The sequence below is a fragment of the Lethenteron reissneri genome, chromosome 1 (assembly GCF_015708825.2).
Source record: "Lethenteron reissneri isolate LAM-NWPU_2019-01 chromosome 1, ASM1570882v1, whole genome shotgun sequence".
Lineage (NCBI taxonomy): Eukaryota > Metazoa > Chordata > Hyperoartia > Petromyzontiformes > Petromyzontidae > Lethenteron > Lethenteron reissneri.
Genome location: NC_083779.1, coordinates 2802137 through 2828703, shown reverse-complemented (window position 1 = coordinate 2828703; position 26567 = coordinate 2802137). Strand labels below are relative to the sequence as shown.

General features: G+C 47.3%; 1 protein-coding gene across 5 annotated transcripts in view; it reads right to left on the bottom strand.

The window, feature by feature from the left end:
* Positions 1-17047: 17047 nt before the first annotated feature.
* ARID3A (AT-rich interaction domain 3A) overlaps positions 17048-26567 on the bottom strand; it is a 306578-nt gene continuing 297058 nt past the window's right edge. For all 5 annotated transcript variants that reach the window (XM_061557738.1, XM_061558016.1, XM_061557851.1 and 2 more), the window contains one exon: positions 17048-26299. In XM_061557738.1, coding sequence (XP_061413722.1) covers positions 25893-26299 — 407 coding nt within the window. In that variant the 3' untranslated portion in view covers positions 17048-25892. The remainder of the gene's footprint in view (positions 26300-26567) is intronic.

Below are 26567 nucleotides of genomic sequence, written 5' to 3'. Positions count from 1 at the left end.
CTATTAAAAAAATGCAGTGTACCATTTTAGTACAAATTGCAAACATACCTTGTCCGATGTTTTGTTAAACCTCGAATTAAGTTTTTAAAAATGCGTTTTAAAAAACCATGTAGCAAAAATAAGTTAATTGAATTGTGTCAATCTCCACGGCCGGATGAAAGCCCCAACCCCCAAGACGCGTCGCTATTCACCGGGGGATGTTTGACCATACTTCGCCATGCCGGTCAGCGCAGGCGAAAGGGAGCGTGTGAAGCCACGCAATTGGATGGCGCGCAGACACAGCTGGATGAAATGATGAAATCGCCGGGTCGTGAGAGATGTCACAGCCAACGGGCTTGGGTTGAGACCTTCATCCAGCGGTGGATTAATCAAGGCTAATGTCCTCCCCACCTCGCACTAACACCGCCTTCTCTGTCTCCAACTTACGCACGGTCAACCACCATCACTCCACTCGTCTCATTTCCATCCTTGTTTATTCCACGTATCACCGTCGTCACCACCACCACCACCTCATTTCACACGCACAGACTCACATCCACTCGTCTCGTTTCTAGATTTGAAGCTTTCGTGACTGCAAGGATTCATATTCTTAGGTTTTTTCGGTAAAGTCACGTAGTAAAAAAAAGACAGCTGTCGTGGCTGTGACGGTTCCACCTGAAGACGGAGGCTTGTGTTGCTTCCGAAACGTCGTGAATTTTTTTATTTTGTTTTATTTTACTTTAATTAATTTAAACATTTTTACCTCCGTGACTTTACCGAAAAAACCTAAGAATATCGTCTCGTTTCACCCCGACAACCACCACAGTTAGATCACTGAACGGCGCCTTGGTTAAGGCGCTGTATAAATGTGTGTAAAGATAAGATGATGATGATGGCGGTGATGATGATGATGATAATGATATTGAGCGATATGTGTTTGTGTGCTCACGCAAAACGAACAATTTGGAGAAACGGCGGCGTGGAAAAATGTCGGGCTCACAATGCGAGCAGCAAACCACAGGGCATCCACCCACGCCTGAGCTCTCTTTGATACCATTAATTCAAATAATACCCCCTCGGTCAAACAACAGGGAAGCTGATGTTAAGGGCTCGAGTTGGTTAGCAACACAGCCTATGGCACACAAACCGCCCACCTCCCCACCCACTCACCCACCCCTTGCTCAAAAGGGGTAGAGAGAGAAAAAGACCCGAGAAATAAATTGTGACGCCCGTAATTAAGTCGTTGCTACGAGGGCCACCCCCTCCCCTCCCCTATAATGGATGTACCACGGTACATTAAGCAGGGATGGTTAATGAGATACTTTTTATGACGCGATTCGGTTTTTTTTCCTCTCTCTTTGGGGGTCTCCATACAACACGCACACACACACAAAAAGAAAGCTTTGGAGTTAAAAAAAACTAAATACCTGAAATAAACCCCTCTATTCAGACCGTAATGAGCGGTCCACATGATTGCATTTTACTGCCACCTTATTTCAGCTCTCGCCGGGTTTTTTTTGTTGGGAACAAAACTGCAATGCAAAGCCTGCCGTCTTGCGCGTGCGTGTGCACGTGTGTACGTATGTGCGTGCGTGCGTTAATATGTGCAATATATATTTAGTTGGCGGAGCTGGCAGATACATTTGATTTGTAGCGAGTCAAACTCAGCTAAGCGAAAGCATTGTCGTGCTTTTACACCGGATGAGTAAATTTTATCCGATAAATGTGCACGGGCGCACACACGCACGCACACGCATACACACACACGCGCACGCATACAAAGAGATCCTCCGTGTAGCCTTAACAGACTGTAGGGGCAAGTGCTGTTAGCGTGCACCTATGAAAGCCGGCACGGCACACGAAGGGGTGAGTGGCCAACACCACGCCAGGCCGCCTTTGTCTCCCCAGTGGCGATGTTTACTGCACACCGCACCAGGTACTCATTTGAGGCTGAGTCAACCTAGGGGAGGCCCCGGACCAGTTCAGATAATCGTCCCTGGTATTGGCCGTGAGCGGGAATCGAACCCGGGTCGCCAAGTTCGTAGGGCAGCGTGCTGACCGCTACACCACCGCTCCCCCCCCCACACACACACGTACACACAGCTACACACACACGCACACACAACAACAACAACAACCGCCATTCGCCACTAAGTGGCGGTGACGTCACCACGATGCTTGTGCCAGGCCAAGTGCACCTTGAGGCCACGTGAAGTGTCGAACGCCCGCTGGCAGGAGGTCACGGGGCAGACCCAGCAGGTGCCACGGGTCGACTGACTGAGATGACCGAGATGACTGGCTGATGCACCACCTGTGCCCCCTACTGTGCCAACTTGCTGTGCTTTAGCCACCCGGCGCTCCGCTCGTTGTTGTGAGCGTCGCTCCTCCGCCCTCCGTTGTTGTTGGAGGGCGACTGCCTCCAACTGCCCAGTAGCAGCGTCCTTCACGAGCCTCCTCCACTGAGGCCGATCTTGACACCGCTGGTACACACACACACACGTGCACACACACACACGTGCACGCGCTCGCGCACCGGGCATCCCCGCGTTCTGAAACTCTGTGATGAGCCGATGCAATATCTACGTGACTTTACCGAAAGAACCAGAATCTTCCACGGCAAGTTGCGTCTTCGGCAGGACGCAGCTGTTACTACATCGCAGGGCGTTGAAGTGGATAGGGACCGTGGTTTATTTAAAATTGCCACAATATTAGGAAGCCACTGGAGCAATGTATTGTTACGTGCATTGCTCCACCTGAAGACGGAAGCTTGTGTTGCCTCCGAAACGTCGTGATTTTTATTTTATTTTACTTTTATTAATTTTAATGTTTTACCTACGTGACTTTACCGAAAAAACCTAAGAATAAGAATGTGTGTGTGTCTGTTTGTTGGACTTCTTTCGCACCGTACGTTGCCAACCGTGCTAATTGGTAAGTGCGCACAAAAAGCCGTTCTAATATACATGAGTTTTCAATCTATGCGCGACTGTGGGTCTCTTTTCCAGTCTGTGGGTCTCTGTGTATGGCACGTTGAACTTATTTCGCACCGTATGTAGCCAGGTGCGGCGGAAGGTCAACAAACTAAACTTAGATCGATACATATTTTATTTGTTTCTAATCCCTATCCTGCAAAATGAGTCTTGAGACTCATAGACCCTTTTCTGGGTAAATAACATTTCTGTAGTGGAGTCGTAAATGTACAGCATTGCAGTTTATTCATAACGGCAATTGTTGGAGTCTCAAAACTCAATAAGGCTCTTTCCGGATAAATACCATGAATATCTTTCGATTTAAAGCTTTCGTGACTGCAGGGATTCATCTTCAGACTCTGTCTATTTGACGGACCTGTTCTCCACCTGAGGACGGCTGCTTGCGTTGTGGCCGAAACGTCGTGAGAATTATTTTATTATGTTTTATTTTTATTATTTTATTACTTCCCTTCTATGTGACTTTACCGAAAGAACCAAGAAAACCATGAATATCATTATTAATTATTACTTTAAACACCCAATTGTCATCGTGCACTTGGCAAAGTGGGTACTACAGACGACACCAACCCACCAACACCCAGATTTCGCGAATAGCAAAATACCCTTATTGACGTTTTCTACGTTTCTTGGTTTGGAGAATGATTTCGCCGGATCGCCGATTGGTATGTGTTTAGGTTGAACAGTCATAACGCGGAAACGGCTGATGTCCTTAAAGACCACGAGGCCTACTTGCGTAGATGTGCCCTTTTATGGCAATAGCGAAGTTCTTTAAAAAAAAAAACCCCATCAACTACTCTCAGCTTAACGGGAGAATGCCACCGCTAGATATTGGGAATGGTTTGCCCAGCGAGATGGAAGGATCGATAGGAAGCACCCGATGATTGAATTGGGGGACTACACGCCTCTCGCATGGAGGGAGATCACTCTACAATGCAGACGGAGATGCGCGCTACCGATGGAATGACCAATGCAGAACGCGTCTTGCATAGGGCTGCGAAGGCCACGCCGTGGCTTGGTTAGATGATTGGAAATAGGTCTGAAGGTGAAACTGCTTTTTTTTGGAGGGCTCCCTTAAGAAATGGAATGTTAAGGATGCCGTGATAAAGAAATGGTAAAGTGTTGGATCTATAGAGGGGGTGGTGCAGCGGTTTAGCGCACGACACCACGAACACAGCCAACATCTGAATCGGCGCTGGGCTTGCTCTAGGTTGACTCGGCCTCAAATGTGTACCTGGTGCGGTGTGTGAAAATATCGCCAGGAGGGAGACAAAGGCGGCCGGGCGTGGTGCTGGCCATCCACCCCCCTCGTGTGCCATACGATGCTACTCGATTACAGCACTTGCCCCACCAGTCTGTAAAGGCTATACGGGGGATCTTTGTATTTGTGTGTGTGGGCATATCCAGCCAATTTGGTCAATCCACTTCTGCAAGCCATGCGGATCGTCGCGTGCGTTCTTTGACCATACTTCACCACGCCGGTCATCAGCGCAGGTTGGTGAAGGTGGGGGGGAGGGGGGAGCATAGGCGTGGTAGCATATAAGTACTGTACAACTAAATTTCGATTTAAAGCTTTCGTGACTGCAGGGATTCATCTTCTTGGTTCTTTTGGTAAAGTCACGTAGAAGGGAAATAATAAAATAATAAAAATAAAACGTAATAAAATAATTCTCACGACGTTTCGGCCACAACGCAAGCAGCCGTCCTCAGGTGAAGAACAGTGTCTGTCGGGAAGACAGCGTCTGAATGAGTTTCCGACAGACCTGGTCTTCACCTGAGGACGGCTGCTTGCGTTGTGGCCGAAACGTCGTGAGAATTATTTTATTACGTTTTATTTTTATTATTTTATTATTTCCCTTCTACGTGACTTTACCGAAAGAACCAAGAAGACTGTACAACTAATTATTTTGCGATGCAGTATTTCTTACTGCCCGCCAGGAGCCTGGCTAACCTTTGCCCCACGGGATGCAGCATCAATATTTATAGTGCAAAGAACTGCACATTGTTATACATCGTTTCACTTAATATTTAGACTCGTCTGCCTGATTTAGAAACCTCTTGCCTGAAAAAAAAAAAACCTGTAAATATATACAACACACACACGCGCGCACACACGTGGGCAGACGCAAAGCCATATATATATATATCGCGTTGGGGGGTTGGGGGGTTAATACGGAGAAAGGTTTGGGACGCAAATGTTTGACATGAGATTCCTAGCTCTTCCAGAATGTCACAAAGACTTCCTATTCATGGCTTGAAGAATCGCGGTCAAATGAACAGCAGCAACAGCGGCAGGAGGAGGAGGAGGGGTGGTAGGGAAGGAAGTTTTGCTTGAGTTGATGGGTGGGTTCAGTCTGTTGGTTGGGCTTGGTGTGGAAACGGCAGGGTGAGTTTGAAGCCAGCAATGAATTCCTTCCCAGCCCAATTGAACTCACCGCCCCCCCACACGCCCCCGCTCCCCAGCCCGTACCCTTTGACCCCCGAGGGTGAGAGGTCGCTTGTAGGGCTGCCCGGTCATCCGAAGCCTCGTTTAGTGAACACAAGGCACACGTCACAGGCCCACTCCTTGCTGACGAGGGACACGCACAATTACACATGTGGCTGCACGGGCAAGCCAGCCACCGGTCACACATCCGCCCGTACACGTGTGTGCACACACAAAGACAAAGATCCCCCCGCCCAGTATAGCTTTAACAGACTGTCGGGGCAAGTGCTGTTAGCGAGCAGCACCTACGAAGGCTCACACGGCGGCGCACGAGGGGGTGGGTGGCCAGCACCACGCCCGACCGCCTTTGTCTCTCTCTTGGCAATGTTTACGCACCGCATCAGGTACTCGTTTGAGGCTGAGTCGACCTAGGGCAGGTACGGGAATGGGTTCAGGTAATCGTCACTTGGTGTTGGTGGCCGTGAGCGAGAATGGGAACCCGGTGGGGGATTCGTAGCCGGGTTCGTAGCGCAGCGTAGCGCTAACCGCTGCGCCACCGCTCCCCACACACGCGCGTGTACACACTAACACAGCAGCAGCGGTGTCTGTGTAACAAACAAGGAGCTCTCTCATTCTCTCTTAGAACGCCTCCAATTTCCCCCATTAAATCCAGCGCGCGTCACGATACATTGCGGAAAGTGAAGCTGGAAATCTGGCAGACGTCAGTTTATTATGATTGTTATAGGTGGTGTTGTAGGTGGTGGTGTTGGTGGTGTTGTTGGTGGTGTTGTAGGTGGTATTGTTGGTGGTATTGTAGGTTGTGTTGTTGGTGATGTTGTAGGTGGTGTTGTTGGTGGTGTTGAAGGTGGTATTGTAGGTGGTATTGTAGGTGTTGTAGGTGGTGTTGTTGGTGTTGTTGTAGGTGGTGGTGTTGGTGGTGTTGTAGGTGGTGTTGTTGGTGGTGTTGTAGGTGGTGTTGTTGGTGGTGTTGTAGGTGGTATTGTAGGTGGTGTTGTAGGTGGTATTGTAGGTGGTGTTGTTGGTGGTGTTGTAGTTTGTGTTGTTGGTAGAATTATTGGTGGTGTTGTAGGTGGTATTGTAGGTGGTGTTGTTGGTGGTGTTGTTGGTGGTGTTGTAGGTGGTATTGTTGGTGGTGTTGAAGGTGGTGTTGTAGGTGGTATTGTAGGTGGTATTGCAGGTGGTGTTGTAGGTGGTGTTGTAGGTGGTATTGTTGGTGGTGTTGAAGGTGGTGTTGTAGGTGGTATTGTAGGTGGTGTTGTTGGTGGTGTTGTAGGTGGTATTGTAGGTGGTGTTGTTGGTGGTGTTGTTGGTGGTGTTGTAGGTGGTATTGTAGGTGGTTTTGTAGGTGGTATTATAGGTGGTGTTGTTGGTGGTGTTGTAGGTGGTGTTGTAGGTGGTATTGTTGGTGGTATTGTCGGTGGTGTTGTAGGTGGTGTTGTAGGTGGTATTGTAGGTGGTGTTGTAGGTGGTATTGAAGGTGGACAATGCACACGCCCTGGTGCAGACCAAAGATACGCACCGGAGCAACGAGGTCCCGTAAGCCCTGCATTGAACTGCTCGGGGGGGGGGGAGGCAAGGCAAGTGCTGTCAGCGAGCACCTATTTAGGCCAGCACTGCACACGATGCGTGGCAGTGGAGGGTGAAGCTTCCACCACCACCCCCAGCCCACACATCACCAAGCCACCACTGCCCATCCAAGCATCGTCCATAAAATCCCACACCCCCCCTCCCACGCCAACATCTTCCACGCCGCGTTTCTGTGACTTCCAAATATCAACGGCGCTTAGTAAATCGTAGGGATTGGCAAAAACAAAAAAACTAAAATTAAAAAAATCGCCCGATGATGCTGGATGCAATTATCAGCGAAAAGTCGCAGCGCTCAAATTGTCAACGCGATGGATTTAGCTTTAACACGTGGCAGGCTTTCGCGACCAATACCATCCATAATAGAGGGTTTTGTTTGGGTTAGATCGCGTAAATAAATGTGTCGTTAAACCCACCGACACAGCCAATTAGTAAGGGTTGTTATGTAAACAGGACATGCCAATTCGTATGGCCTGATGAAGCTAGTTGTAATTACTGGCGAAACGTCGTACTCAGATGGTAAATGTTGTGGATTTACTCTCCAACACACCCGGTGTGCTGTACTAGTAGACTACACTATACACTACACTATACACTACACTATTATACACTACACTATACACTACATTATACACTGCACTATACACTAGTACTGTATTAGTGCTCTACTAGTATACTACACTATACACTACACTATACACTACACTATACACTACTATACACTACACTATACATTACACTATACACTACACTATACACTACACTATACACTACTATACACTACACTATACACTACACTATACACTACACTATACACTACATTATACACTGCACTATACACTAGTGCTGTATTAGTGCTCTACTAGTATACTATACTATACACTACACTATACACTATACACTACACTATACACTACACTATACACTACACTATACATTACTATACACTACACTATACACTACACAATACACTACTATACACTACACTATACACTACTATACACTACACTATACACTACACTATACACTACACTAATATACACTACACTATACACTACACTACACACTAGTGCTGTACTAGTGACAAATTGGCCACGTTCTGTTCACGTGACAACCATTACTAATTATGAGAGCTTGCCGGGAATGGCCCGTGGTGGTGGTGGGAGGAGGAGGGGGGAGGGGGGGGGCTCCATCCAGCAGTGGATTGACCATGTCTGATGATGAGCATCAATAAAGATCCAAGCTTGTCGTGCACGATGGCAGGCAGGCAGGCGGGCAGGCTTCCGGACGCCTCTCCCGAAAAGCTTGCTGGTTTATGTGGAATCTAATTGCTATTGCGTTATCTCGCTAATACACAAGACGACCATACGAGTGCAGACACACACACGCACGCACGGTCATACTCAGGCGCACGCAATCCCCCCCACTCCCCTCTCGCTATCCCCCCAAATCTGTCGCAAAGACAAACAAATACAATATCCCCCTTTGTTAGTTTAGACTATGAGAGAGTTTTGTGGCATTGTGCCAGGGAGATTTTTTTCTCTCTTTCAATGTTGAACTCGCGGTTGGTTGGAATGCTGCGATGAGTTCAGATGAGGTTATCAACCCCCCCACCTACCCCACCCGTCCATGCACAACGTAACGGTGCTGATAAAGCCGCAACATCAGCTTCGGGTGCTGACGATCGAAATCGATGATTCGTGTAATTGGTGACTTACCGGTTTCCACCACCACCCCCGCCGTCGCCGCCGCCCCACCACCGGAGTTTGCGACGCATCGAGACAGATCCAAGTGTTGCGATTCGATTCACTGAATCACCCGAGGTTGTGCCGGGTGACCCGTCTTAGGCTTGCGTAACTTGTCAGCGGTCAACTTAACCCCAAGTTTGTAACTCCCCGAGGTTGTAGGGGAGGTGCGCGAAAAATCCGAGGCGGGAGGAGGGGGGGGTGCAGAAACCAAATGGACAGCAGATTATCCAACAAGTCTGTTCCCTCTCGTGCCATCGTCATCATCATCATGTTTGTCTCTCGCCCATTGATTCGTAAAATCCTCCATTCCAGGATTTTTAAACTCAACGAATTTTTTTTTATGTTTTACCATGTAAGGCCTACTGAGCTGTATAGCTCTTTAATTTTCTAGAAGCGACCTGGCCACCACAAATGATGCCTCAACGGAGTTGCTTATCACGTGGATATTTAGAGCAGCCAAATACGGTACTCGAAACGCGGACGACACGGACACAGATCCACGCAACCACGGGGAGAGAGAGAGAGACACGCAATCTCCAAATATACAATCTTGATTTGAAGCTTTCGTGACTGCAGGAATCCATACTCTTTGGTTCTTTCGGTAAAGTCACGTAGGTAGAAAAATAAAATAAATCACGACGTTTCGGGCGCAACACAAGCGTCCGTCATCAGGTGGGAAAGCATGGCCTGTTGCTGATGCAGACTGTTTGAAAATATTCAGCAGCAGGCGTCAGGGTCGGGATCGAACCCACGACCTCCTGCATACCAGGCGAGGTAGTTAACATCTCCTAGCCACCGTGATGATGATGATGATGAGAGAGACACGCAAACTCCAAATATACAGCAGCAGGCGTCAGGGTCGGGATCGAACCCACGACCTCCTGTATACCAGGGGAGGTAGTTAACATCTCCTAGCCACCGTGATGATGATGATGATGAGAGAGACACGCAAACTCCAAATATACAGCAGCATGCGTCAGGGTCGGGATCGAACCCACGACCTCCTGCATACCAGGCGAGGTAGTTAACATCTCCTAGCCACCATGATGATGATGACAGAGAGACACGCAAACTCCAAATATAGAGCAGCAGGCGTCAGGTCGGGATCGAACCCACGACCTCCTGTATACCAGGCGAGGGAGTTAACATCTCCTAGCCACCCTGATGCCTCTATGTAAGTTAAGTAAGGTCGAGCCTGGATCCGCTTGGAAGGGTAACCACCACAGACAGACAGCGGTGTGAGAGCGACTTTGGGCTGCGTGGTCCCAAATTTCGAGCGGTGCAGCACAATCTATTATTGTGCAGTACCTCTATGCTTCAACGCGAACGCAGCCCCCCGCCCGCCCCCCACCAACACCCCAACCATCACCAACCAGTAATGAGCAGCGTGGTGAAGTATGGTCAAAATAACGACCGATCATCCAGCAGATCAAACATGGAAATGGAATTTTTAGCACTTTTTGAACGCAGCATGGACGGGTTGTGCTTTTTCTGTAGGATTGTATTGTTTACGTACGTGATGTTTAGATTTGTGTACAATGAATTTTAGGTGTATCTTGTAATTTTATTGTTTGTTGCGGTTGAACCCAAATCAAGAGCCGAATGGCTCACAGGGCAAATCCTAATAAGTGAAACTGAAAACTGAAACTGAAACAGTGGATTGACAATCCAATGGCTTCACAGCACACCACACACACGCACGTGGATTTGTGTTGGCCGTCGCAAAAACGCCACTCTGTCGGGATCCAGCGCCGCCGTGGGTATTGGGTGTGAGAAACTCCCCTCCAGGCGAAGAAGGGCTCACGACGAAGGGCCGGAGGGCCTTCACCAACAGTTGGGTTGTCGATTTAAAGCTTCTTTCGTGACTGCAGGGATTCATTTTCTTAGTTCTTTCGGTAAAGTCACGTAGAAGGGAAATAATAAAATAATAAAAATAAAACATCATAAAATAATTCTCACGACGTTTCGGCCACAACGCAAGCAGCCGTCCTCAGGTGAAGACCAGGTCTGTCGGAAAGACAGCGTCCTCATGAAAAAGAAAAAATCCAGATGTTTTATTTTTCGATTTAAAGCTTCTTTCGTGACTGCAGGGATTCATATTCTTGGTTCTTTCGGTAAAGTCACGTAGAAGGGAAACAATACAATTCTCAATGACGGTTGTTGAAACAGCTGTCCAGGGCTGATGTGAGCCGTGGCTGGAAATCGAACCCAGGTGGCCAGCTTCACAGTGCAGTGTGATAACCACTGCGACCACTGGAAAAAAAATATTTGAACAATCATATTTTTTACTGGCAAATGAGGTTCCAATGGTGTAAATGCTTACCCCGAGCTCTCATACTCTGATGGTGCATTGTCTTTGAGTTGTGCGCCTTATGGCGTCATCTGGTCCAACACCATGTGAGACTAGGCTCTAAGGAAAGCTGTCTCGGGTGTGGACCAATCAACTTCAAGGACAGTGCATATATTATCAGAGTTATGTTTTTTTGTTTGCATTATGGCTGCAGGTATTGTGGTCTATGCAAACATGACTCCTTGTAAAAAAGGTGTCAGTTTTGTTGCCAGATAGAAGGGTAAAAAAACAATTATCATATTTGAACAATATTTGACGGCCCTGTTTCAATCCACTGCTGCATAAGGGCCTTATAAAGCCGTGTGGGTCGTGGGGGTTAATTGACCCTACTTCACCATACTGGTGAGTGCAGGTTAATAAAGGGGGGGGGGGGTGTGAAGGGTGGCAGGGTCGTTGCAAACGAGAGCCGTGGCCTGGGAATTGAACTCAGGTGGCCCACAGTGTGCTCCTGTGCATGTAAACACAATAAAGTCTGTTATGCACAGCACGTGACATTGTTTCCCATTCCCTATTATGCTGCTTTATGTCGCTGCTAAATCATTCCGCGCTCTGCCGAATGTTGTTATCCACATCCTGTCTCTTTCCCGACGACCTGTTTACACTCGCTGTCAATGCCGCCTTGTGTACAGCCGGGGGCCTGTCTTCAAATGCCGTGCATGCACGAACCCGTCTCTGCTCCGAAGGATCCGGAAGCAAATTCACGACGCTGGCGCAAACAGTCGAGAGGGGGGTGGAGGAGGTGGTGGTGGTGATGGTGGTGAGGAGGAGGAGTGGGGCGAAGAGGGGAAGCGGGGTCGAGATTGGCCCTGGTGCAAGGAATGAGAGTGCGGGTTGTGGGAGGTGGGGCGCAATGAGTGTGGTGCGCCGGGTGGCGAGGAGATGTTGACTACCTCGCCTGGTGTACAGGAGGTTGTGGGTTCGATCCCGACCCTGATGCCTGCTGTATATTTGGAGTTTGCGTGTCTCTCTCTCATCATCATCATCACGGTGGCTAGGAGATGTTAACTACCTCGCCTGGTATGAAGGAGGTCGTGGGTTTGATTCCAACCCTGACGCCTGCTGTATATTTGGAGTCTGCGTGTCTCTCTCATCATCACGGTGACTGGGAGATGTTAACTACCTCGCCTGGCATGCAGGAGGTCGTGGGTTCGATTCCAACCCTGACGCATGCTGCTGTATATTTGGAGTTTGCGTGTCTCTCTCTCATAATCATCATGGTGGCTGGGAGATGTTAACTACCTCGCCTGGTATACACTATACACTACACTATACACTACACTACTATATACTACACTACTATACACTACATTACTATACACTACACTATACACTACACATCGGGCTCTATGGAGCCCCGTCGTTAGGGGATTAGTCGTCAACAGGGGTGGTTATTAGGAGGGGTTCGACTCTACATACAAACATACGGCATAGAGAAGCCTGGTTCCAGCAAGTGAATTGACAAATGTAAATGGTTTGTTTTTGTTTCCCCTATCAACATTGGAAGGCCACCAATCCTTCTCTCTCCTCGCTGGTAGATTGTTCCTACGTATTCAGTGTGCAGAGAAGAGTGGGGAGATGAATTCACACTTTCACCGCATGCTCAAGCAGCTTCTGTTTGGCCGCATAGAGGGGGCTGAACGGGCATGACACGGGCTAGAGAGGAGATGGAGTGACGCATTACAGGAGGATGTGGAGCTGAGTGGACTTTCCAAAGACTGGTTACCAGCGGTTTTAAGATCGGCCTTGGCGGCGGAGGCTCGTGAAGGACGCTGCTACTGGGCAGTTGGATGCAGTCGCCCTCCAACAACAACGGAGGGCGGAGGAGCGACGCTCACAACAACGAGAGGAGCGCCGGGCAGCTAAAATACAGCAAGTTGGCACAGTAGGGCGTCCAACTGGTGCATCTGCCACTCAGTCAGCCAACCCAATGCACTTGGGTCTGTCCCGTAACCTCCTATCAGCGAACCTTCGATGCTGGGGTTAAATGTTATCCCTTGAGGCTCATGGAGTCAGAGACTAAGTTACTTTCAAGGATTTGTTGGGCTTATTGTTGTTGCATGAGGTTCCCAGTGACGGGACTCGTGGGATTCTGAGCGGGCCACATGGAACGTTGGCTCAACGTTCAGCTGACGTTGGCTCGAAAGGTTGCAACAACGTCCCAACGTTGGCTTTGACGTCGGCACATTGACCGGGGAATGGGACGAAACTCGAAAAAATGCAATCGTCAGATGCGGCAGCGGTGGCTCAGAGGTCAGAGGTCAGGACGCTGGGCTAGCACGGGCTGAGGTCCCGTGTGACCTCCGATAACATTGTGGGGAATATTTTTTGTAAATAAAATTAATATTAAACAACATTTTTTTTAAAAGCCAGTATCATGGAAAAGCTATTGGAAACCTCTTGATAGTTGACAAACTATAATTATAATAACACTGGTCAACAAAAAAAAAACGTTATTTTCTGGCCTGGACTTTTGCAGCTGTTTCAGACTAATTTCAAATCTGATCTCAGATTTGCTCTATCACATCTAATTTTTATGCTATCGGCATACCCCATTTTCATTGATTTTACCCGAAATTAACTCTGTCACTTATGATTGCAAGTTGTTGCGAGTCAGTGACTGCTTTAGTGTTAAAATATGGTGGTGTATTTTTAGGATAGTGTGTTTATAATATCATTTTATGTAGATATCCACATTTATTTAATATTTTTCTTCTGCAGTTTTTATTGAAAATGCAATATTTGATATCTCAAAAACCTGATGTGATAGACAAAAACTGATGCCAGATTTGGAATCAGCATCCCAAAATTACCTTAAAACCGTTGGAATACCTTATGCCAGAAAAAGTGTGTTGACCAGTGTAATAGACAAAGAAGCATTATGTGCGCTGGTGTCAAAGATGAATTGCACGGACCAATTTTTAAAACGACATGCGGCTCAATTGTGCACGCAAATCGAAACAACATTAAGCGTAAGATAACGCATGACAATTCACCCTGAGCCATGCTAAAACCACCATCGGTGCAGTTGCGTCTGTGTGAAGTGGGCCAGGCCCCTTTGTCATTCTATAATAAATCCGTTCACCACGACAACAGCAAAATAATGACTCAAATCTCACGCGCCCTTGCTTATTAACTCGAGTTCGTTTCTCCTTTGATGGCACCAACGCGACACGAATGCGATAACAATGCTTACAACGCGTACCGCTCTCAAGAGTTCAATAATCATGGGGCACAGAGACACAGAGAGAGAGATGTTAAATTATTTAAATTGGTCCTTAAGTGATATTATTGTATCCTTTATTTCATTTTCTACCGCTCGTGTGTTTATGCATGACTCAGGCTGAACGTTGCCTTGGCCGTGAATTCGAAACATTCATTGAGATTATTTAGATTATTTTGGTGATATAAATGTCAAAATGATGGGCCGCTTTGTTGAGCTATCATTTGTGGCCAGATCGCTCCTTAAAAATAAGTTAATACCCCCGTGGGCTTTGCCTGGTAGGATGGGGATGGTTTAGTGTCATCTGTGTGTGTTTGAGTGATTTGTTTAGCTTTCTTGTACATTTCACAAATTCAAATTCTGATTCTGAATCCATGGATGGGGGTGGACTCAAGCGATCACCACTGTCGGGTCGATAAAATTGAGTACCACTTTGTGTGGAGGTCAACAAGTGGTCATCCCATCGATGTGCTACCGGTCTTTGCCATTGTGATTTTGGAATCTATTTACGTATGTTGAACTTCTTTCGCGCCGTACGCAGCCCGTCGCCATGTATGGTCGTGTGAGACGTGAACGTTGGACACTAATAATGAACGGACACAAGCGGTCGCTGGATCTGCAATCGCCGGGTTCGATCCGAAACGACGGTGGTGAGTTTCTTTAAATCCCACCGGCTGTGTCCAGCAGTGCGAGCGTGCGTGCGTTGAACTTCTTTTGCACCTTACGTAGCCCACCACGTGTTCATCGAAGGTGCGGCGGAGGGCGTGGGGACAACAAACTAAAGACAACAAACAAAAAGCAGTTCTATAGAAATGAGTTCGTCAGTCTCGATGGTGATTTGAACGTGCACAGCGGCTTCCTAATATCGGGAGGAAGAGTGTTCTAGACGGCCACAGAAGCGCATCTGAAAGCGCGCGACACAGTGACCTTATTTCTAGATTTGAAGTTTTCGTGACTGCAAGGATCCATACTCTTTGGTTCTTTCGGTAAAGTCACGTGGGTGAAAAGAGCGTCCTCTTTGGGGCGAGGTTCCCCACTTTGGATGCCACTCCAACGTTGGTTTGGACCCACCGGCTATCATCATCGCCATCATCATTCATCGCCTCTTCCGGTGCCCCGCGCCCAGACCCACACTTCGGTTTCGTGAGCCAAAGTGATGTCTCGAATATTTGCACGTAAACTATAAAGTCCTAGCACGGTTGGCGAAGAATGGTGTGAAAGAAGCTCCAACATACATAAAGTCTTTACACCATGGGAACCTCATTTGCCAGTAAAAATATGATAATTGGTTTTTTACCCTTCTATCTGGCAACAAAACTGACACCTTTTTACAAGGAGTCATGTTTGCATAGACCGCAATACCTGCAGTCATAATACAAAGAAAAGACATAACTCTGATAATGTGCACTGTCCTTGAATTTGATTGGTCCACACCCGAGACAGCTTTCCTTAGAGCCTAGTCTCACATGGGTTGGACCATCTGGTCCATCTGGACCAACCCATGTGAGACTAGGCTCTAAGGCTCTAAGGAAAGCTGTCTCGGGTGTGGACCAATCAACTTCAAGGACAGTGCACATTATCAGAGTTATGTCTTTTGTTTGTATTATGACTGCAGGTATTGCGGTCTATGCAAACATGACTCCTTGTAAAAAGGTGTCAGTTTTGTTGCCAGATAGAAGGGTAAAAAAACAATTATCATACATAAAGTCATATTATTTCACCAGCTAAGGCCCACTGAGCTATGTAGCTCTTTTTCAGAAGCGACCTGGCGATCACAAATGATAGCTCAACGAAGTGGCTTATCACGTGGAAATTTATAGCAGCTAAATACTCTAAACGCCATGCTTCTAAATGTGGAGGGAAAAACCGGAGGACCCGGATAAAATCCACGCGACCATGGAGAGAGAAAGATTCAAACTCCAAATATACAGGTTAACTACCTCGCCTGGTATACAGGAGGTCGTGGGTTTGATCCCGACCCTGATGCCTGCTGTATATTTGGAGTTTGCGTGTCTCTATCTCATTATCATCACGGTGGCTAGATGTTAACTACCTCGCCAGGTATACAGGAGGTCGTGGGTTTGATCCCGACCCTGATGCCTGCTGTATATTTGGAGTTTGCGTGTGTCTCTCTCTCATCATCATTACAATGGCTAGGATGTTAACTACCTCGCCTGGTATACAGGAGGTCGTGGGTTTGATCCCGACCCTGACGCCTGCTGCTGTATATTTGGAGTTTGCATGTCTCTCTCCCTGCGGTCGCGTGGCTTTTTTTCTCCGGGTCCTCCGGTTTTTCCCTCCACATTTAATAACGTGCGTCTTAGAGTATATGGCTTCTGCTATGAATGTCCTCGTGATGATAAGCCACTTCGTTGGGCTATCACGTGATAGCCGGGTTGCTTCTGGACAAAAAAAAAACTACACAACTCAGTGGGCCTTACCTGGTGAAATAAAAAAAATAGGTTTACTTTGTCTTCTTGGTTCTTTCGGTAAAGTCACATAGAAGGGAAATAATAAAAATAAAACATAAAATAATTCTCACAACGTTTCGGCCACAACGCAAGCAGCCGTCCTCAGGTGAAGAACAGGTCTGTCGGAAAGACAGCGTCTACGTGACTTTACCGAAAGAACCAAGAAGATGAATCCCTGCAAGTCACGAAAGCTTTAAATCGAAGGTTTATTTTGGTAAATCGTTTACGCGTCCGTTTGCAGTTGAACAACAAAATAACATCGGCACTGGTTCTGCTGCTGACAGCAACAATTTTTATTAACTTGGGATAAAATGCATCCACCAGAAGAACAATATGGTAAAGCTACAACCAAAATATACACACAGGATAAGGAAAGCCGTAATTATTTTATTGTCTCAAAACTACACTACACACTGAGGGCCACACCTACTAACAATAACATAAAAACGAGGCTTGCTGGGAAAACAACAACAACAACAACAAATAACACGATAAAATAAAATGGAAATAAAACAAATGGCGATACACGTTTTGTGGAAGGTGGGTTGGGGGGGGTGGGGGTGGGTGGGTGGCGGAGAAATGAGGAAAAATAATCAGGAGACGTACATTCAAAAACATTTCAAACAGCATGGGCGTTCGAAGGGGGAAAAGCAAATCTACCCTTCACTCGGTTATTCCCAAAAGTCCGTGCCTCGATGTACGGACGCAGTAAATATGTTGATGAGTGCTTTACTGCGGGGGGGGAAGGAGGAGGGGGGGCTTCTCTTTCGTGATACAAATACTTACACAAACCTCGCCCCTACTTTACACGAACGTCAACCCCCCTAACAGCTATACAAAGGCGAAACAAAGAAGAATAAAAACAACCCCAAACGATTTAATGCAGATTATATTTTTTGTCTTTTTTTCCCTTCCCCACCCCCCCAGGATGTTTTTCGTTATTTTTAAATAATTTTTCTTTTCGGTTTTTTTTTGTGTGTGTGTGTATTTGTCCCCCCACTCCCCACCCCTCACACCACAATCCCCACCCGCACCGAACCCTCTTTCCTCCCCACGGAGACTTTGGAGACGCAAGTCTGCAACAGCTTTGACGTGGTTTAAGTTGACACCAGCACCACCATACAACAACAGAAGATTCGTTTACACAGGGAAACAAAAGGCATGGCTAATCAATAATGCAAGACGGTGTGTGTATATGTACTGTATATATACACACACACACAGACATATATACATATATATGGAGGTAATATTTAAAATCTTCACTCTCCTAAATCTTGCCCATGTTTTTTTGTTTGTTTGTTTGTTTAATAACCCTGAGTACCACAATCCGGCGAGAGGGTCTTTAGCCTCGTGAGCATCACGCGACGAAATGACTTTGCCCCTACGATTTGGCGTGAACGATTTTTTTTCTTTCAAATCCCACATTTGGAGTTGTCTCCAGATCACTCGGATGTCAAACGTATTGATTGTGTTATATCAACAACAACAACAACAAAAAAACCGGTGGCTTTTTGTCAAAAGTGTACACTTTAATGTTGAAAAACCAAAACACGAAAAAAAAAGTATGTTTTAACATGCAAAGGAAAGGCACGATTTTTTTTCCCATATGGAAAATAAATATGTTCGCGATCGATGGCGCGTCCACACGAATGTGTGCCCTCGCACCGCACGCGACACAAGCTAGTGTCCGCAAATAAGTACGGTACAACGTCGCGTATCCGACTGTCACGTGCCCACTACCAAACCAAATGAACCGCCCGTACACCAAGTGCGATCTTTGTGCATGATGGCCTAACCCCCCTGATGTTTCTAAAAAGAGACCTTTTCGTGCACGCACACACATAAGAAACCATTCATGATAAAGAGTTTCATAGGGTTAGATCGCGTAAGTATGTGTCGTTAAACCCTCCACCATCCGACGCAGCGAATCAGTAAGGAAATTTGTCACGTAAACAAAACGCCAATTAGTTCACTACTTCAGCCCACCACCGGTGTGTTGGAGAGTAAATCCACAACATTCACAATCTGAGTAGCACGACGTTTCGCTGGTAATTACATCAACCAGCATCATCGGGCGATTTGCCAGAAGGGTGATGCAATCCACCTGCTTCCGGTCTTCAATAGAACAGCAGCAGGACAACGTCATCGCTGAACAGACAAATCCCTCACGAGTTGGCTGTGTCGGGTGGTGGAGGGTTACGACACATTTTATACTTACGCGATCTAAGAAAAAAAATATTTATTATGAATATAATATTGGTCGCGAAAGCCTGCTAGGGTACAATTTGCTTATTTCTGTCGCAGAGTGAGGCATTTATCTCTCGTTCAAAGCAGCTCAACGCTCTGTTCTTTGTCTGCCAACGTATTTGGGTGTAATTGTTATTTGTCTTATAGATGTTCATGAAACTGACTTTTTTTTTTTTACAATATCCACCGACACCTCGGTCCCTCCCCCCCCCACCCCCCACAGCGAGTCGGATACGCGACGTTGTTATAATCTGACGCAATTTAGTCTTGTCGCATAACCCTCTTGTGCGATTTAAAATCTAAACTCTCGGAGATTCGGGTGCCGGGATGTCTCAGATGAAAACCAGGACAAGACGGGGGGAGGGGCACGGTAAACATGGAACGTTGGCCCGACGATGGGTGCGAGCTTCGGATAAAAAAAAAATCTTGATTTGGGATTGTAAGATTTGCTCTTTGAAGGGCTATTTCTGATCAACGATTTGCAAGACGCAATCGTTTCACGTTCGCGTTGTCCTCGTGCCAGCCAAAGCGAGGTCGCCCCGAGGTTGGCCGTGACATCGCTCCCGCGGAGAAAGTCACGGCAGCGATTCAACACATCGAGTCGTCTCGTGCCATCATCTCGAGTCAATTCGAAAACAAACCGAGATTGTTTTTTTCCCTATCGCCTCGCGAGTTTAATTTATCTCGGCCCTGATTTTCGGAGAAAATTATTATTCTTTTTAGATGAATCTGGAAGTTGGGGGAAGTCGCCCATATAGTACACGGCAACAAATGATGCGTTTGGGCCCTATGAATTGTGGGAATTAACCCACAATCCCTTGCAAGCCTCGGGTCCCGGCTGCTGTGCATTTAGAAACATTCTGTGGAGCGGTGGTGGTGCGCTAACCAACTGGGGAAGCCCACACCACGCACAGCACTACGTCGGTGTGACAACGAGCAAAAACGTCGCTCCGCTGGACAAGCCACGTCGTTTCAAATAGTAGTTGCGCGATATAATTAAGTTCATAGAATAAATGCCATAAAAACGACAGCATGTTTTAGCAGTGTAATTAGAGAGATCAGCTTTTTTAGCTTGTATAAGGATATGACTACGAGCCAATATGGATTCACCGCTGTAGTTTTCACAAAATCCTGCGGCTCTTTTGGGCTGCATGGAGAAATATTGCGTGTGAATATGCAACTGCTTGACACATTTATCCAGCCCCGACACCGCTTGTTCCCAGCCGATTAACTACTCGCAGGGACGTAGGGACGTTGAGAGGAGAGCATTTTCAATTTTTGGGACGCAAAGTTGACGTGCAATATTTAAACGGCATCAATTTGTTTAAATTTCTTCAAGTTTTTTTTTGTTTTCCTTTGCGTGACACATTTATCGCGAGACTAAGAGAGAAACTAGGATTTGTATAAATTAGTTGAATGGGAACGCGACCTATTTCACTCTGCCTTGATATACTAGTCCATCTGTGTGCGTTGAATTATAACGCGGACCATTTTTAAAATGTTTGGATATTCATTTTGAATAATCCAAAGTTATTCATAAGAAGTTTTTTTGGGGGATTAGAGATCGCGTAAAAATGTGTCGAGAAGCCATCTCCACCCCGACGCGGCCAATTAGTAAGGCTTGTCACGAGAACAAAACGTGTCCAAATAGTTAACCACTTCAGCGCTCAACCGATTGTGTGTGCTAAGAGAGCAAACCCACGGCATTTTTTTAAAATTTGAGTACGACGTTTCGCCGCCGGTGATTTGCAGCCAGCTTCATCAGGCGATTAAAAATAAAAAACGTCGCGCCATCTTACGTTTACAGGGAAACGCAAACTAAAAATAAACAAACCGCAAAAACCAATTTCGATGAGCATGGCCAATATACGAATAACCAAGTACGCGACATTTTATTTTCCATACGGTAAAAAATTGGAGGGGGGGGGGGGTGCGGTGGGGGGGGCTTTGAAATGAGGGTAACGGGAGGCCGAGAGTCGCGATGGGACATTACGGAAGGGGCACACGTGTGGGCACGCCGGACATGCAATGAAAACAGCACCGCCGGCGAGCGTGGCGACTAAAGGGGGCAGCCGTGAGTTTTAAGCGCAGAGGTCCACGAGAAAGGGAAGGGGGGTAAAGGGAATAAGAGGAAACAAAAACCCCCCGTCGCGAAAAAACGTGTCCGTTACTGCACGAAGGTTTCAAAACCAATGTTAAGCGATTAAGTCTACCGTACAATATGTAACAATCGTTTTCACAAAAAACCCTATGTAATAAGTAGAATTCATTTCAACGACTACACTTAGAAGAAGACTAAGAAGGAGGAGAAAAACAATTCCTTTCGCGAAAAGAAAAGAGTGGGTGTGAAGCGTGCGTTTTTTTTTAAATGATTTAAAGCAATGATGAGATATGAATATTATAATTCTTAAAAAGCAGTGCTCTCAGAATGCCAACATAACCCAAATCACTGAATCCTTTTCTCAGTCAAACAAAGCCTATGAGGTAGAATCGACTATACAATCTTTTTTTTTCTTCTTTGGTTATTTAAAAAATACATAATAATAATAATAAATCAGTATTAATAACATAATATAATAAAAAGGGGAGAAAAATCAGAACAGATCAAAATATGAAGGCAATAACAAGCATTTTATCTTCTTAAAACACAGCTTTATGACAAAATACATATTAAATATTATGCTATCTTACTGTCATTGAGGTATATCATGATATTGGAAAATGATCTTTCACAGAATATTAAGAGGTATTTGATACCGGTTACCATTGTTGTGTGTTGTGTATCACAGCATAAACCCGATAATTACCGTACTATCTGTACACGTTGCAATACAAACCGTAGAGATATTTAAAATTTGGTTAACAATGCCATAAGAAACACTTCCGGAAAAGTGTCACTTTTTTATTTTTTTAAACCTGGAAAAGTAAGCACTGGTGTAAAAAGAAAAAAGAATCAATCAAACGGAACAAAAAAAAAACCGTAAATAAATCCTATGTTTGGTGCACAACCCATTGGTGACTTTCCAGACCTCTCCAAAAAAAAAAAGCTAAACTTATCACCACCGCGCCGACCGTTAAAAACCTTTCAACAGAAACTCCCGTCAAAAGAGAAGAAGCAATGTACACACGCGCCAGGTTCAGATACCCGCTAGCCGGCAGAGCAGAAGCGTAAACACAGGCGCAGGTGAGAAGATTGGGCGGAGGGTTGTGTGCCCGTCGACTGCTTTGGCGGCGCACTTCCCCGAAAGCTTACAGCGATTAGGCTCCAGCCGAACCGGCGTACGTACGCCCCTCTCTTCCCGCGGCGGCCGTCCACTGACAAAATACGATTCGGAGGATCTTAAAGCTTAACCCACAACAAACGTAAGAAGCAAGTGCTATTACTCCTGAATTGTTTCTTGTTCCATCCGTGTGTGCGAGCTAATGCGCGCGCACGTATAAGTGTGGGGAATTGAAACCAGGGGGGGGGGGGGGGGGGGCGCGGAGGGTGCTTCGTTTATTAGGCGGAATACATTCCGGGGCATCCCCTGGCATCCGACCAAAACCCCTCCAGACCCCACCACCCACAGCGTAGAGGATGAGGGGGGAGATTACATCGTGGCTAAGGGCTAAGTAGGAAGCTGGGAACATGTTTCTGCAGCTCGGCCCTGGACAGCTCCGGCTGAATTTAAGTCCCCGACTGAAAGAGAATGACAATCGTAAATTTGCGCTGGATGGTGATGTATTTATATATTGTCGTGGGTTGTCTGTCCATTGCTATTGCTGCGATAAATCCGAAATTAAGTTTGTTTTTTTCTCTCTCTCTCAAAATTATTGATATTTAAAAAAAGCAAAACAAAACCTTTTTTAAATGTTTTTTTTACATGTTTTTTTTTCTTTTTTTTTCTCTTTAAAACTTAGAACCCGTGTCAGTTTCCTTTTGCAAGCACATCAGGAGCTATATAGTAGGTCCCTAGCTGGCCATTCCACGTTTCAAACCCGCCTGACGATAAACATCATCTTCTGATTAACATCATCCTCTTGATTAATACGCGGGAGGGGGACAGCCATTTACACGACTTACTTAAAAAGTTTATGGGGCATATATTGCTTCACTCTTCTTCCCATAAAGCTGTTAAATTCGTAATTTTTTTTTTAAATCATCATCATCATCATCATCCCATCATCACCAACCAACAGTATCATCAATCGACACCACCGCCACCACCACCACCAATATCAACATCATTATCATCACTACGTTACGTGAATTCATGTGTGGTTAAACTGCCCCGGTGGTTGTGTGTGCACTACAACGTGTATTTTTCTTTCCTCCGAACACACCCGAAAAAGGCAACGTCTGATAAGGACCTGAATATCCTTACAAAAATCCCCCACCTCAAATATTCTTTAAAGCGTGTCACATGCCAAAATGAAATGTATTAAAAAAGTCTTTGGTTTATTCTGCATCTTATTTTTTTTTCAAGAGGCACATAAGCCCCCCACCCTTCCCTCCCCCCCCACATACTTGTCAACAACAGATTGCTACAACAGCAACCTGATTTTTACAATAAGCTCATTAGGTTTTAGGCTTTGGTATCAGCTATGCCCTGTACTGGTTTGACACGAAGCGTCTACGTCTCCCATGATGAGGATGGTTTGAACGAACTAACGAGTAACATGGGACTCATTTTTGCTGTCCGTGGCTTCACGTCTGCATTTTGCAAAGTAAGGCTGCTCAGTGATCATTCAAGAAAAAGTTTAAATGTGCATTTTTTTTTGGAATTTAACGACGATGAGAAGAAGACAAAAAAAAAAACACGTTTTTTTTTTTTTACTGGCCTACAAGAAAATGACCCGCAAGATGGAGACACGTTGCGTTAGGTCAACGACGGCAATCGAAACCGTTGCCAAGTCGCAGAGTCTGCGCGCGTCCGCAAAAGGAATTCGAAGCGTGAGTATTCATTAGTGTTACTTTATACAACGTCGAGCCTACGTGAGCCGTCTGTACAAAACCAATCGAACTCAATATTGCTGAAACGCAGTAATGCTGATTTTTTTGAGAAAAAAAAAAACAATCCTTCATAATTAAATGAATGCCAATGAAACTGAATAAGATATACATATATATTTTCCTTTTTCTTTCCCCCCACCCCCCCACCCACCCACCCACCCCCCCACCCCCAAGAGGTAAAATGGTTTACAGTATCATACGGTGAAGCCACGCATGGTTTGATTTGAGTGCATGTGCTAAGGTTTATGTGGGGGGCTTGCGGACACACACACACACACACCCTCCCCGGCGCCTCAGTACGTCTGCGAACCGACGTCATTTAGTCGCTAATGTGGAATTGGAACGCTCAGCGCACAATTGCCGCTTCGGCGATGCTGGGAAAAGTGCATTCCTCTACAATTCATTTAATAATGTTAACGTTAACCAGAAAATGCCTTCTTTCTTTCGTACGTGCGGGGTTAGGCCAGGACTCCCCAGTCGCGCGCGAGGTTATTACGGGTTCAAATTATTCCTCCGTGGCGAACTCAGGTCCATCGTAAGCATCGTCGTCGTCGTCGTTATCTATGCTGGGCAGGTAAAATCTGCACCGTGTCGGGAGACTTGAGCCAAAAGTTAACGGTCGTTCTCACCAAACCGGTGCCGGTGAAAAAGAGAACTTTTAACACCGATGGGCGAGAACGACGTCCAATTGAGGACAGGAGGCAGGAGCCATGCTCGCAAATCTTACACAGGAGGTCGAATTACAAGAATCACGTGGGAATATACACGCACAGGCCGGCCTTGGATATCCACTGCTGGAAGAGGGCCTCCCCACGCAATGGACGATGCGTAGATTGCCTGACCGTACTTCATGGCGATTGGTGCAGCACTGGAGCGCGGTACAACAATAGGTTTTTCCGCACCACAACTCCGATGCACACGTGAATTAACAATAAGCTCTTGTCTACACCACTTCTCCTGAACAATTTTGTGCAAATTTGCATCGTACGGTGGCGTTAAAAAACTCTTGCGCTCTGTCTGGGTGAAGAGAAATTTGTTGAATCGCAAATTATCATCGTCATCGTTTTAAAATCGTAAATCCGCTTCATCAGCTCCGTCGGAAACACCGCCGGGCGTCTCTCTCACGCCGTGCCCGATGTGGACGCCCGCTCAACCCAACGGACCTGAACATTCTGCGATGCGAACACCGGGGCCACCCGCCGATGTCCCTCGTCAGAAGGCCTTGGTTTGAAAAAATAATTATAATTTGATTGATTGAGGCATCGTGGTAATCTTTGGGTGGATCGCGCCCGTTCGAACGACTCCTCACGTACGACGCTATCCGGGAAGGGGCGGGGAACTACGATTAGAGTGTGTCCTTGCAAGTCCCAGCAAAACTCGCCATCATTACTCCCTTTTAATGTTCGTGATCGAGGGTGATATCCTGAAAGGCCTGACCGTCAGGCCCAACCCCCACGCCCAGCTCCCAAACAACCGTCTGCGGTTCAATGGGGGGACTGCAGTTCTGCGGGAAACGTCACGCACCGATCCTCCGAGGGGCGTCGGTAAAAGGGGGGTAAGGGGGGTGGGGAAGGGCGGGGGGCTGCGGGGGGCTGCACGGGGGTGGAGGGGCCAGGGAGAAAATAAGAAGTGCATTCGATTTACGCAGAACTACAGTCGCGATCCGTCGCGTCGCCGCGTCATTGCATCATCGCGTCGTTTGCGGTCGTACCGGCGGACTGTACGGGCGGGCGGGAGAGAGGGAGAGAGTCGAGAGAGGTTAGAGAGAGAGGAAAGAAGGGAACGGTTTTGGGGAGCGGTGAGGGAAGTGTGGGGGGGGGGCGGAGCGGGTGGGAGCGGGGGCCGTGCTTGCTCGCCCGCCGCTCGTTCACGGCGGCGAAGGGGGGCCGCCCCCCCCCCTCTGCGATGGCGCGGGGAGGCCCTTGGCGAGCAGGGCGTGCGCGTGCGCCAGCGCCAGGGGGTGCGCCGCCAGCGCCAGGCCTGGAGCCGACGGGCCGGGGCTGGACGGCACGTCTCGTGCCGCCGTTACCGACGCGACGGCGCCGCCGCTACTGCTGCTGCTGCTGCTGCTGCCGCCACCGCCGCCGCCACCGCCGCCGCCACCGCCGCTGTTGTTGTTGTTGTTGGTGTTGACGCCGGGGCCACCGGTGCCGCTGTGGCTGCTGCTGCTGCTGCTGGCGCTGCCGCCGCCACCTCCGCCGGCGCCGCCGCTGGTGCTCGGGACCACGGAGGGTGGCACCACCGGCATTTGTGGGCGACGGGCGAACAGCACTCCTGTGCAAAGACAAAGATTTCCCCCGTGCGGGGAGGGCCTTCTTAACGGACTTGCTGGGGCAAGTGCTGTTGGCGAGCAGCACCGATTGTTTAAAGGCCACCGCGACGCATGAGCGGGATCATTTTCACTCCATGCTAGCTCGTCATTTTAGGGCTGAGTCGCCCTAAAGGAGGGCCCAGGACTGCTTCGAGTGGTGGGGTGTGGACGATGCTGCACCGTGCGGAGCCAACCGTGGTAATTTGAGGTGGTGCCATTGCCAAACCGTCT